At 33.2% G+C, this 15,364-nt stretch overlaps 1 protein-coding gene across 3 annotated transcripts in view; it reads left to right on the forward strand.

Moving 5' to 3' along the window:
• RELCH (RAB11 binding and LisH domain, coiled-coil and HEAT repeat containing) overlaps positions 1-15,364 on the forward strand; it is a 122,794-nt gene that overhangs the window by 14,129 nt on the left and 93,301 nt on the right. For all 3 annotated transcript variants that reach the window (XM_082641542.1, XM_082641541.1, XM_082641543.1), the window contains exons 2-5: positions 3,970-4,059; positions 12,467-12,538; positions 12,649-12,704; positions 12,809-12,922. In XM_082641542.1, coding sequence (XP_082497668.1) covers positions 3,970-4,059; positions 12,467-12,538; positions 12,649-12,704; positions 12,809-12,922 — 332 coding nt within the window. The remainder of the gene's footprint in view (positions 1-3,969; positions 4,060-12,466; positions 12,539-12,648; positions 12,705-12,808; positions 12,923-15,364) is intronic.

Consider the following 15,364-nt stretch of genomic DNA (forward strand, 5'->3'; position numbering starts at 1 on the left):
CTTTACTGTAAAATATGGAAGGTAATGACTCCTCTTGCAGGGGGCTGTCATGAAGGTTAAATAAGGTTATCTATGAAAAATATCTGGCACAGAATAAGTGGTCAGAAAATCTTCAATATAATAACTAATGCTGTTATTAATAATAATCTTCCTTTTAACCTGATAGCTGTTCATATGGTAAAATCATCCAGCATTATAGAAATTTTAACTTTAGTGAATAGTTTGTCAATAAAATTTCAGTGTTCAAGTCTCTTCCTAAGTTTAAGTCTTTTGATTTGACGTTTAACTCAGTGTAATCTTGTGACAGAAAAGACAGTGGACTGCAAACTGGGAGACTTACATTGTACCCCTAGCTTGCGCACAGATTAATTTGCTTAACCTTTAACATAAAGAAGTCTAACTGTATTATCATTATCTGTGTACAGCACGAAACTACAGTGGTTTATAAACTTATTAAGGCAAGAACCAAGTCTTACTAAATTTTATCTTTCTACTCCCTACCATGGATTAGTAAATATGCATTGAATGAATACACGGTTCAGTTTTCTCATCAAACTGGGGTGGATGGAGGGGTTGGACTATCTCTAAGATTCCCTCTAGCTCTCAAATATTTTGAACATAGGGGTCAGTGAAGTGAGTCCCAGCGTTAGAGAAGAACTGAGGATCAGAAAATATAAATGTAAGTTTTGCCATTGACAGATTTCTAAGATCCATTTTTAATTTAAGTGGATACATATTAAAGTGTTTATGCATGGCCTCAGGTTTAGGTACGATTACTTTTAAGGTAAATTTGTTATCTTTCTGTTTATTAAATTTATATACTATATACTTCTTTCTATGTTACTTATGACACAGGCATGGTTCAGTAATCTTTACTAAACAAATTGGAATTTAAAGCTAATTGCTTGACATTATTTTTCTTCCTATTCTTTAAGTGTGAACTGGGTACTTTTGTGACTTTTTAATTATAAAATGCCCATATCATAAAAGGTATTAACTGTGTTTGGGGAAAAAAATACCAAAGCACAAATAAAAAAATTCAAGCAGTATGGAGAGGAGTATGTATTGAAAAATTTTAACTCTACTTCTTGGAGTCAGTTATATCTATAACCTTTAAAAATTATCATTCAATATTTTATTGTAGCTTCCTGTCAGTAACCTGATACACTATAGTTGTTCACTAAATGTTCACTGAATTAACCAGTGCTCTTTACCAGTCAGGAGCTGATCAATTTTCCTGGTACACTTAGCTTTTAAAGTGCTATATAATTCCCATAAAAGATACTTTTTCAAGGGTCTGAAACTCATTTTTTTAACTATCGTAAAAGTTACCTTCTGTCATCAGTACTAAAAGATTAAATGTATATATAAATAAGACTACTCTCATATGTGATTTATAAAATCAGTCTGCATGCCTTATAGTCACACTGTGTATAATGGTTTTAGTTTTCAGACCTAGTAAAACTTACATACAGGTTTTACTGGTTTGCCAACTATGATGAAAGTCCCTGATCATTCGGTTTCTGAGTTGTAAAATGAGTTACTAAGAAGTTACACAATGTTGGAATTTGAAGAAAGGCTTTGTGGTATACTTTATATTAGAAAGTGGTAGTAACTTCTTTCTTAATAAAAGAGGCTAATTTTTCCAAACTCTTCTTCTTTTATATTAGAGTATTTGGAAAGGCATGTGCTTGCCCTGGAAAAGAATTGTAGCTGAATCCACAGAAGCATATTTGTCTAGGAGCTGTAATATCACCTATTAGTCTTAAATTCCAAAGTACATTTTATGTACAAAATCTGTTATAGGTTAGCCCCATCAAAGTTAAAATTATTTCCTTCTATAATTTTTTTCTGACATGGAATAAATTTTAATAAATTAGGAGATTTTTTTTACTTTTATGACACTATAGTTATTATTAGTTAAAAAGACATTAGAACTTTTTTTCTTGGAGAATATAAAATTGTTGGCTTGGAACTAAAAAAAAAAATTAGAATATATTTTTCAATAGCCATAATAATACCAAGTCAAAAATTAAGCAGTGTTTGCTTTCCCCAAGAACTCTTCCTATTGCATAGGTGATTTCTTTGAAACTTTTAGAGAAATAGTAACAGTATAATGGAGGAATAATATATGGTGATCAAATAGGCTCTAACCTAGGCCTGTATGTGTGATTGAAAATACTCTAACCTAGGCTTGTATGTGTGATTGAAAATACTAGAAAACACTTAGAAAACTAACATTAGACAGATACTTAACATAATAGAAAAATATTTATCCAGAATCAACAACCAACATCATACTTAACAGTTCGTGATAACCCAAACTCCTGTCAATATATAGAACATTATTGTCACCCCAGAAAGTTCCCTCATGCTCCTTCCCAGTCCGTCAGTCCCCACCCCTTTCAGCCCCCCACTCCAAAAACCACTATAATGATTTTTTCTACCATAAATTACTACTGCCTATTCTAAGACTATGTAAATGAAATTATACATTATATACTCTGTGTAAGGCTTCTATAATTCAGCATAAAGCATTGAGATTCAGTCATGTTGTGGCATATATCTCAATAGTTTTTTTTTAATTGCTGAGTAATGTTCCTGAGTTCAGCCTATATTTAATATGAACTTTCTAGATTTCTGTGGTTACTATTGTTATTTGGTGTTTCTTGGTTTATGCCTAAAATAAATTATGCTCTAATGAATGGTACTGTAATACTTGATTTTCTGTTATTCGTTTATGCTGTCTTAAAACTTAAGTTAATAGCAAGTTGTTATTTATCAGATATAATTAAATTGCAAGGGAATTAAATGCTTCTGTGAATAGGAACACAGTGTTCTCAGAAGAGTACTATATGTAGAATTTCACTTAGTTCACCTTAATAGGAATTTAAAGATAAGTGGTACATTGATAATGACATAGCTGTATTTGAAGAGTCAACCATTTCAATTATTGGCGTGTGCTAATTGTTTTAAAAGGAGGTGAGGGAGCCCTACGTGGAGTTCAAATCTTTATTTCTATAACTTGCATTCATTTGTCCAGACTGTGCTTTCTAAACACAGACAATCTATTCCTTAGGGCAATATGTAAACAGTAGACACTATGTAAGTAGCATGATTTAATAAAAAGAGTTGACCTAGCCTCTCATTTGTCCCTTCTTTGCATTAGCTAGCTAGATCTCCTTTAGTGAGTATCAGCATTGATTTCTTCCTTTAAGTGAGAATGTTTACATCGTGTTTTTCTGTTTAGGGACACTCCCCACTACCACCATGCACTTAAAACACAGAACTCTGAAACCCCTTCATTTGCCTTTTGCATCCCATATTACAAATTCAATAAATGAAGTCTTTGGGAATTATCTTGTTTACTTTCTTTTACTTAAACCCACATCCATTTCACTACCAGGACATGTTGGTTCTACATCAAAAAATAACCCAAATCTGACCACTTCTGACATTTCTACTGCCTCTATTCTAGGCCAAATCTGATCATCTGTCACCTACATGACGCTAATAGCCTCTTTTTTTTAAAATTTTTATTTCATATTGGAGTGTAGTTGATTTACATAGTAGCCTCTTAACTGGTCTCTCTACAAATCACTTTCCTTACAGCAGCCAAAATGATTTTCCAAAAATGTATGTGTTTTTGTTGTTTTCCATTGTACTTGGAATAAAATTCAAGCTGTTTGAAGTTTTGTTGTCCTTAGCTGGGCTTGCATTATATCCTGTGTGTCCGTTATTCAGGAGTTAGTTAGGGATCTGGGCAGGGAAACTTGAGTTACTTCAAAGCAGCTTAATTGGTATGAGCATTTTTACCTTACTGTTTTAATAGAACTCCTATATCTTAGAATCACAGTTTATTCACTGGGAAAAAAAATCATAGCTAATTGATTTCCAATCCCTTATTTTGGCAGTTAAATAAAAATCTGTTTAATTCTATTTTTTTGTTGTTGTTGTTGTTTATTACAGATCGAGCTGGGAGCATCAGTACCCTTGATTCTTTAGACTTTGCAAGATATTCAGATGATGGTAACAGGGAAACGGATGAGAGAGTGGCAGGTGAGTAAGATTGTAAAGACAGATTTGGATTTTTTGGCATTCCAGAAATAATAAAATGACTTGAAGAATTCTTTCTATAATTTGGTACGTGAATATATTGATATAGTTATTATACAAAGTTATGTTACTAATTTATTGGCTGCAGGGAACATCCCAGCCCCCAACTGCTCTTTCCAGTGGTGCTCTGAATTTTTGGTTATGCACATCTACAATTTGCTGAGTTCTGCTTGTAGCCAGTAGTTTACAACCATGTAGCTATACAACTGGTTTAAAAGAGGTTTAAGTTAGCCATGGTTTAGTACAAAGTTAGTTGGTCATTGGCCTCCTCATTCCTTTTATCCTCCAAACCAGGGCTGAGTAATATTCATGTGTTATATACCAATACAGCTCTACTGATCATAAAAATTGGTTTAAATACTTCTATGCTGGTTGGTGAATAAAACTTTGCTTGGTTCCCTGGATGCTCCCTGGCCGTCACTGCATCTCTCCAGAAACTTCTCTTGACTTGCCTGTGATCCAGAAAATAAAGGGTTAATGCTTGGTCCAGCAGGGGCCTCCAGGACCTTGCCCATTCCAAAAAGAAGGCCAGCATCCTTATTAGTTGCTTGGTTTCTCATTCCAATCTCCTTCCCCTCTCCATCCTCCCACCATTTCTGCCTTTTAGGCATCACCACTGGATCTGTAGGGACTTCAGAAAACCAATTTGTACCCTCTGTGTTCTGCCCACATCAAATGAGGCCAGTTGGATTCTTCTGGGGGTCCACCCTGGGATTTACCAGTGTAGCAGCTCTGGCTCCTCAGGTGTCAAGTGACTGGTACCTTTCTGGTGCTTCAAGGCTGTGGCTGTTATTGACGTAATTTTCGAATGTCTTATTGGAATTGTAGTTTTCATAGGATGTTGACTCTGAGATAGATGGGAAGCAGACAGACATCAGTTAGATATTTTAATCCACCAGAATGGTGGGCACACCTGGCAGAGGAAGGATGCCACGTGGGACAGATGGGAGCCTGTGAGGGAAATATTTTTCTTCCATTTACTGGGACAAGTTTGTTAAAACCTACCAAATGTTTGCCTGTCATAGTCATTATGAATAAAAGTGAGTGCTATTTTTTATATAGCACTTGCTCCATTCTGAACACTGTTGAAATATATATTAACTCTTTGAGTTATAGAATTATCATCATCCTCCCCTCCCCAAGAAACTGAGGCACTCAGAAATTATTAAGACTTTAGTGGCAGAGCTAAGACTTGAACGCAGATAACTCAGCAGCAGAGCCCACAACTGACTGCACTGTATGCTACCTCTTAGCATGAAGGATGAAGTTTGACCTAGTTAAAATGACATTCCAATATGTGGTTTTCATTTATTACTCAAGAATAGAGCTATTGAATGTTTAAAAAATCTCTCTTTCCCTAATCTCTTCCCTGAGTTAGGGGAAAAAAATGATGTAATTGTTTTTAGCTCAACAGAGGCTAAGAGAGGATTCAGCAGTGAGAACAATAGCATTATCAATTGAATGGGGAAGTCATTGGAAGAGTTTAATGCAGCTCCATATATCAAGTCATGATTTAGTCATAAGCATTATTAATTGAAAGCTGTATCAAAAAAGAAATCACATCAGTACTGTCTGAAAATTAGCAAATCAAATGGGAATTATTTGAATAATTTTAGGACAGACTTATCCTACTAATTATATCATTTGTTAAGTGGCATTATGTTTTATTTAATTACATAGTAAATGTTAGCTATTCTGCCTTTTCTGTTATATGTTAAGTATTAAATGCATGGTATTTTGGTTTATTAGAGACTAACCAAATATATTTAGTTTTGTATATTGTATTGTTGTTCAGATGGTTATGTATTAGAAAATAACTTCTACCCAGAAACAGACCACATAATTATTTTCTTCCCTTTAATTTTTATTTGAAAACCTAAATTTTAGACTTAGTAAAATATAAGAGGTTCATCATTATTCTCAGTATTTAGGTATTTTAGTATTTCTAATTAGGGGGAACACTGATATAGAAGCAAGATGTTATAATTAAGCAAAATGTTATAACTAAGCATAACTAAGAGTGAATATTTTAAATATTTGGTAGTTTTGACCTTATGTTTTTAATCTAAAGATTATACTCTTGTCTCTAAGTTTGGGGAGATAAAGTAATTTTTGCTTACTATATAATGCTAGTGTATAAATATATGCTGTCTTGAGAAAGAAATACTATGTAGTGTCACTTATATGTGGAGTCTAAAAAATAATACCAATGAATCTATATATCAGTGTAAAACAGAAACAGAGTTATAGACTAGAAAACAATCTTATGGTTCCCCAAAGGGGAGAGGGAGGAGAGGATGGGACAAATTAGGAGTATGGGATTAACAGATACAAACTACTCTACATAAAATAGATAAACAACAATAGATACACAAACAATAGATAAATAATGCCCTCTGTAGCACAGGGCATTATACCTAATATCTTGTAATAACCTGTAACGAAATATAATCTACAAAAAAAATCGAATGACTATGCTGTACACCTGAAGCTCAAGACAATATTGTAAATCAACTATACTTCAGTGTAAATGAGTGACTGAATGCAGTCTTCCATCTTCATTGGAAAAGGGAAGGAAATATATGTTATTCCAAGAGAATGGCATTTAGACTTTTAGTGCTCTCGTGCCATCGCCTGTTATTGAACCAAATGTGTGATACGTGGATGAAAATTTCAATTAATCACAATTCCCATTTACAAAAAGATTTTTGGCTCTTTGCTAACCATTGCTAGTAACTTAGAACCTAATCGAAAAATGAATAATCCAGAAAAGATAATTATCCTGCCATCTATCATTGGATCACATGTAAACCTCACTGAGAAAGAATAAAAATCTCTTTTATTTTCGTACACCAGTCTTGGGCAGAAGGAGATTATAGATAATACAGGTATTGAGTCTGCTGCCCCACGATGCAAATGTAGGGTCTGCTCCAGCCTTTAATAAACTGTTGCTGTTTATGAGACATATATATACTACTACATGTGGGTTCAGCATCATTCTTATCATCTTTTCCCTAAATTAAAAAATCTGGTTATTTTTTCAAGTCTGTACAGGTGTTCCTTTAAAGAGGAAAAGATCTCTAAATGGACAAACGTTTATTGAGCACCTGCTCTGTGCCAGGCACTGTTCCGGTTGCTTTATATAAAATACTTATTTAACCTTGTTAACAATCCTTCAAAATAGGTCATGATATCCTTATTTTATAGATCAGAAAACTGAGAAGTTTACCAAGATTGAAAAATTTTCCCAGTAGCCTCCATATGGTTAAAGGGCAAAATCAGGATGTGAACGTATAGGTTTTTAATCCAGGGCTCACGATGTATCTTTAAGTACCAGGCTGGAGCTTTGACTCATTTGTACATTCATGTGGATAGCAGAACCTTATCTTTCCCATACAAGACTGTTTCAACATAGTCATTTTCTTTCCAAAAAAGTAAAATTTCAAAAGCATTTCATTTCCAATATTTTCCACTGCTGAATTTAGTAGACACCAAACCAAAATGAGCTTAATTTAACTGACTTTTTAGTAAAAAGCCTTTCTATATGTTATTAAACAAAGCTGTACAGTGTACATACAGCGTAGCTGTTAAATTTTCAAGTTTTCTTCAAGATAGCAACGGACATCTATATTCTAAATATTGGGATTGCCATTCTTTAGTTAGACATTTTGAGCATCTGCTATGTATTAGGTATTATGTTAGGCGCTAGATACAGAAGCATGAAATAGACAAGAGTTTCTGCCCTCAAGGAATTTGTACTAAAACCTGTCTATATCTGTAATACAAATAAATGTTCAGTACTTTGGAACTAGTGATAAGGAACTTGTTGATTTTAGAACCATCTGTATCCCTGACTCAGGTTCACTTGATCCATCTTTTAGCATCAAAGTCTCTGACTTTATTTGTTCTCATACCTCTACCTGTTACTGTATTACTTCTCTAGTTCATACCTTAATTTTTGTATTGGGATCTAGAGAACTGCAGAAACTGTTCTTTCTAATTTGCAGGGAAAGACACTACTGAATGTTGGTAAGATCACTGATGTTTAGGTTTATTAGATATGGCATCAAGTACTAGAATGCCCATTCATACAACTAACATTTGTTGAGTCCTCTATATTCAAGGTATTACACTGTTCTGGGAACAATAAACATCAAAGTAGACATATGAAGCCTTTTTAAGCCTACGTAATCTAGTAAACATTCTAAAATGAAATTCAAATTTTTGCCTGTGGGATAACCTGGCCTTACCCCCTGGGTAAGAAGCATCATCAGTAGCCCTCTCATTCCTTAGCTGTTGGGCTGCAGCATACATATCCAGCTTTATCAGGATTAAATAAGCCTATCTGTCTTATTATAATATATTTTTCCTTAGTACAAATACCTTTACTTCCTGTTTGCAGTACTTTTCATTTTTCTTATTTTCAACTTTACTTAAATCTTATTTATGGTTTTGTATTATTTAAAATAGGATAGATGCTCCAACAAGGCTTTTAAGGGCAACAAGCCTTTGATATGAGTTGTAAATTGTTAAAATTTATATAAGTCATAAAGGTCTGAACTAGGACAATTGCAGAGACAATTGAGATGAATGGATATTTAGGATTCAAGGGCTGGAATCATTATAGCTTGACATTGAATTAATGTGGGAGTAAGGGCAAGAGGTAAGTGAAGAGTAATCTCCAGGTTTCTTATTTGGGCATCTGGGTAGACAGTGGTGCCCTTAATGAAGAGATACTGCAGGAGGAGGGAAGGCAGATTTGAGAGGAAGATGATGAAGTTCATTTAGATAGGATCAAATCCAAAGTTTATGAGACATTCAAGTGGGCATGTCCAGGTGATAAACAGGTAGCCCTGTTTATCTTGGGGAAAAAGTTTAAAGATTTCTGAATCTTAAGAGTACTGGTGAGAGTAAAACTGTAAGAGTGAAAAGTGTTTATCATCCCAGTATATAGAGTAAGAAAAGGACCAGGGAGGACACTCTGGGAAACACCAACTTTGAGTTGAATGCTAGAGGAACCTGTAAGAGAACCTGAGCAGGAGGAACAATAATGGGAAGAATTTTCTTCTTTTAAAGTTTAAGGAGGAGGAATTTTTTCGCCCTCAGAAGAATATAGAAACCTAAATGTCTACAAACCATGGAGACTGCATCTTGCTTCCGTTCATTTATTTCTCACTATTTGCTAAGTCATGCGTAACAATCCTCTACCTTTCTTAGGTCTGTAATAGGCAGGAAGCATTCTCTAAACCCAGAAGGAGTGGTGATGGTACTGTCTGGGGATTTTTGTATTATTTTAGGAATATATTTTTATTCTAACTCATATTCTTATGAGAATTTTCCTCTTTTCCTAGAACCTTTCCTGGGATAATAAAATAAGTATTAAGGATGGGGAAGTGGTATTTTATTATGAAGTAAAATCACCTTACCTTATATTCAGGGGAAAAGAAATCCAAGAAATTCTGACTTGAAAGAAGACAATTTCATGTCTACTATGAGATGGCAAGGTCCTCGACTCAGCCCTAATGATATGAACTCTTCACTAGTGAAGAAAAATGGGAATGAAAAATACTTTACTCTGATCAGTATTATAGGAAAGATCTAAAATATGTATTATTTTGAGTTTTGTGCCAAAAAGAACTAAGACTAACAAATATTTCAAGATAATATTAGTAATATATTTAGTTGGGGCAACAAAGAATCAATATTTCTTTCTGCTTTGAAATTTAACACTGCACCTTTGGTGTCTTGACATGGTCAATTGTATATATCCCAAGTCACGAGCACCTGAGCACCTGATCTTGAAGCTCTCAAGTACCCCTGATATAATGCCAGTATTATCCAACCCTATTTAGGAAATAACTATTTCAACTAATCTAGAATTGCTTATACTGACTTAGTCATTAAATATTTTGGTAAGATTGTAATATGCAGTATTAGAATATACCTATGTCTTTGCGATTACTTTAGTTCCAATAAAATTGCATTCAACAGGGTTGGGCTAGTGGAGGGTTGGGATAGTGGAGTGAGCAGGCTGGTTGGTTCCTACAGTGTTTTTAAAAAAATGTACTTCTTCAAACATTTTTATGAAGAATTATAATATTTGAAAAATACTTGGAGGTTGCTTGGTACAATGTATCTCTTCACAGGATAATAAATTTTGAGATTTAAGCCAATATTTTTTTAATGAAGAAGTGACAAATTTATATATGTGTAAATATAGCCGTTCAGACCTTTCTTGTGAAACTTTCTCACGTAACTTCAAATACTTGATCATACTGAGCCTTTATAGAGATGTGCTATGGCTTCAAAGATATGCCTTTGTCTTTTAAAGTCTATATTGTATATTAAGAAACATGCAGCAGAGTGAATTCATTTTGATAAGCACTAGCTTTTCAGAGCATTGGTACCTTCTAATGACATTTGGCAATGTATGTGTAGATGTGCATAAAAATATAAATTCTTGCCGTCTGACATGGGTTTTTCTGGCTTTCTGTGCCTTGATCATTTAGTGTTTTGCTCTTGGTCACCTAAACTTTCACCAGTTGAATTTGAGTTTTTTTCCACAGTTTGTGTTTTAACCAGTTTTTTATTTATTTATTTTTTTCATATTTGTTTCATTCTGGTGCAGGGCATTTCTGATCTGCAATTGTTCTGTAATATATTAGTAAATTGTAAGTGATACTGGAAGCATAATATGTATACTCATTTTGCTTGTGGTATAGTTAAGTGCTTTTAAATCAAAGTAAATTACCTAAAGTTTTGAAATAAAAAGAAAAGTAAACCCATTCTGTACTTACCTAATACACTGAATGTGTGCAGTCTGACTTTAAACACAAACTCTAAGAGTTTCCAGAAGTGTTAAGTTTTAGGAAATGTTTTAACTTTGTTGCACAGAAATATTTGCAGATCAGCATTGCTGACTACCAAAAAAGAAATAGTCACATACATGTCATCTGATTTTTAGTTGTGCTTCCATGTTGCTGCAGGGAAATTCTGTGCATCAAAATAATTGGCTTTAATGTACTAGATGTGATTCAGTTACATCTTAAGTTTTTAATGAAAATATGCAAACTGAGTGAATTCTATTTTTTCCATATATTTTTATAGCTTTGTTGTCTCTGATAGCATTTCATTTGCCATCTTCTTTATTCTGTTTATTAGTCAATGAGGAAAAAATGCATCTTTAAACTGTTAAATTTGCTAATTTTTATGCAGAACTATTTAAATTATAATTTTTTTAAATATACAGTTGTGACAAAGATCACTTAATTTTCTCAGAGCTTTACTTCACAGAAATGGCTTTTTTTCCCCACATCAAAGCTTGCTTTTTCTTCAGAGCAGTATTTATATATTTTAAAGAAAATTCCCAGCAAAGACACATATAGTTAAATCTTGCTCATGAAGAAATATTTTAAAGAGCTCATTAAAATGTCTCCTCAGTATTCATGTTTATCTTATAATCAGACTCTGTGGTAATAGGAGAAATCTTTAAGTTTCATTAATACCTCTTACTATGAACAAATATCTATTTGAAGAGTTGTCAGAAACTTTGAAATTCTACTTAAATTTACTCAGTATCCTTAGATTACCACACTTGTAGAACTGTACTCAGTCATTTGCTTTAGAATGATCTTAATTATAAGTTAAAAGACAAACTATTTCTATCCTTTGGCTTTAATGAAACCTAAAATAAACCCCTCAGAACTTTTTTTAGATATGTATTTAACATATCTTTGCTTGTTTATAGAAGACATACTTGTTTGTAGAAAAATTGATAGGCATCCCACATTTGTTAAATATTTAAACCCTGTTCTTTCAACATCTTAATGAAGGACTATATTCACTAATGTTTCTGTATGTTGATTTATAACATTATTTTAGATAATGCATTTTAAAATACCTTTTTTTTAATCCTAAGATTTTCTTTAAGTGTATTTGCTAGGACTTCATCTAATTTTTGTCTTTTCCCCTAAAATTATGTCACCTGAAAACATTCCATTACATTTCTAGACTGAGTGAAACACAACCACCTAAATTACTTAAGATTTTTATTTACCTAAAGGAGAGTATGCCATAGATTTTATTTTTAAATAGAGCTATTCCTTGTCAGACAGCTGGAACATTTGATCAGTAGTCCCCTGTATTCTAAAACTATGGAAAACATTCACCAGTTTGCTTGCAAATCAACTCTGCTGCATGCGTTCACAAGTTTCATAAAGATTGCATGCTTTCTGTTTTCAATACAAATTGTATTTTTTTTTCATACCCATCCTTGCTTTTTATTTTTTTATTTTTGTTTCCCTTTTCTTGGTTGGATGCCTGTGTGTGTTTATTCCAAATCCCTGTCCAGTCCTGGAGTTTGAACTACGGAAAGCCAAGGAGACCATTCAGGCCCTCCGAGCCAACCTGACAAAGGCTGCAGGTGGTGTACATAAACTTTTTTGAGACTTTTTCTACTTTGACAATGTAGAAGTAGCTGAGATATTTTCTAATGTAAAATAGTAAAATATTATTCATATTTTCTTCCACCAGAACACGAAGTTCCTTTACAGGAACGAAAAAATTACAAATCAAGTCCTGAAATTCAGGTGGGTGAATGACAGATCTAAAAGTATCTTCCATATGAAATGGTAGCACAAGTATTGAAGGAAGAAGACTTACAGTATTGTATCTGTCTTTTACTTATCTCTAGGAGCCAATCAAACCTCTTGAAAAGAGAGCTCTAAACTTCTTAGTCAATGAATTTTTATTGAAGAATAACTACAAGCTGACATCAATAACCTTTTCAGATGAAAATGATGATCAGGTACAATTTCTTTTCATTTTTTTTTTCATTTTTTTTCATTTCTTTTTCATTTTTTTTTTGTTTCCTTTTTAATTTATAATATACTTATTTTCTCTTTTATCTAGTTTCTTTAGTTTTTTAAAAAGTTATACATATTGTAAAATTCCATAAGGCTTCCCAGTCTAGTATTCTGTTGGCTTATAGATTTCCTCTTTTTACATAAAGACTTCTCATTCTTTCCAGGAAGCTTTTTACAACTCCCCTATAACTATGTGATCTACTCATATTTCCATGTATTTATCAAATGTGCTTTCTTTTTTAACTTTAAAACATTTACTTAGTAGTACAGATTAATGTGTACTTATAAATTCAGTTTAACTAAAACCTCTTCAGTAACACTATAATAATTAAGATGATAGATAACAGCAACTAAGAGAAAATATTTTTAATAAGAGAATATAAGTTGTGTCTCTGAATAGGAGCCAATCTTAGAACCTCATTATTTTACTGATAAAATCTTATAGGGGGGCTTCCCTGGTGGCGCAGCGGTTGAGAATCTGCCTGCTAATGCAGGGGACACGGGTTCAAGCCCTGGTCTGGGAGGATCCCATGTGCCACGGAGCAACTGGGCCCGTGAGCCACAATTACTGAGCCTGCACGTCTGGAGCCTGTGCTCCACAACAAGAGAGGCCGCGATAGTGAGAGGCCCGCGCACCGCAATGAAGAGTGGCCCCCGCTTGCCACAACTAGAGAAAGCCCTCGCACAGAAACAGACCCAACACAGCAAAAATAAATAAATTAATTAATAAACTCCTACCCCCAACATCTTAAAAAATAATAAAAAAAATAAAAACAAAGATAATAAATACTCAAAACACATCACTTCATAATTATTAAAAAAAAACTTATAGGAAAAGAAATGATGCTTTGTTTAGTGTTATCTCCTAACTCTGGAATATTTTGACTTCTTAGTGCGAATAGGTCAGTTTGAATCTTGTACCTTAGTAAAGTAAATACCAAGGAGTGTATTGTATAGAAATCAGGAGGCTATCATTTTAAATCAGGTATATCCCATTGGTCCATAAACTATCCCATGGATCATTTAGCAAAAATAGAAGTAGCAAAAATAGAAGTTCTCTAAGGAAGATAGCAGTACAGTTACTCCCTCAGTTATTGTAATGTATTTGGCAAAAACTAAATTTAATAAAATATATAGTTATTCTTTATTAAATGGTAGTTTTACTCAACTATATAAAAGATATTAAACTAATATTTACCTAATATAAATAATGTTATAATATACTATGATAATATTTCAGGTTAATCATGTTTTATCACAAACTTAGGTTAATGATCAACTAAACAATGAATAAGAAATATGTTGAATATATGAGAAACATTGAGAGGCCAAAAAGAAGGCAGAAAAAGAAGAAAAAGGGAACAAAGAATAGATGGCACACACAGAAAACAATAGCAAGATGGCAGATTTAAAACCAGCCATATCAATACTCACTTTAAATATAAATGATCTATCCTTCTAATTAAAAGGCAGAAATTACTGGAGATTTCAAGCTGGCTCTCTCAATAATTGATAGAATAAGGTAATAGAAAATCATTTAGGATATAGAACACTTGTGCTATGCTGTCAACTAATTTGACATAAGTAGAATTTATAAAACTTCATCTTTCAGTAGCTGAATACATGTTTTCAAATACATATGGGTCACTTATCAAAATAGATCATATTATATGTATTGAATAGATGTAGGTGATAAAGCAAGTCAGTATTTAAGAGGATTTTAAATATTTCCAAATAACACATAAGTTAAAGAAGAAATCAAAAGGGAAATTATGAAATATTTTGAACTGAATGAAGATGAAAGCAAAACCATCAAAATTTGAAGGATGTAGCTAAAGCTACAGGAAAGTTTATGACACCAAAATGTTTATAGTAGAAAAGAAGGAAGATTTCAAATTGATGAAAATCAGCTTCTACTTTAAGAAACTAGAAAAAGAAAACTAAGCAAAGCCCAAAGTAAGCAGAAGAAAGGAAATATTAAAAATGAGAGTGTAAATCAATGATATAGGCAACAGAAAACAATAGAGAAAAGCTAATAAAATAAAAAACTGAGTTTTTGAGGTTAATGAAATTGGAAAACCTCTAGCCTGACTGATTAGGAAAAAGAGAGAAGAAGCAAATTATCAAAATCTGGAATGAGCAAGGTTATGTCACTATAAATTTTACTTATTATATATTTTTAAAATATATACCACTGGACTTCTTTTCTTTTTTTAAATATTTATTTATTTATTTGCTTATTTGTCTGCACTGGGTCTTTAGTTGCAGCACGCGGAACCTTCGTTGTCATGTGCGGGCTCTTAGTTGTGGCATGTGGGATCTAGTTCCCTAACCAGGGAACAAACCTGGGACCCCTGCATTGGGAGCGCAGAGTCTTAACCACT

Source organism: Mesoplodon mirus (assembly GCF_964341445.2).
Source record: "Mesoplodon mirus genome assembly, chromosome: 13".
Lineage (NCBI taxonomy): Eukaryota > Metazoa > Chordata > Mammalia > Artiodactyla > Ziphiidae > Mesoplodon > Mesoplodon mirus.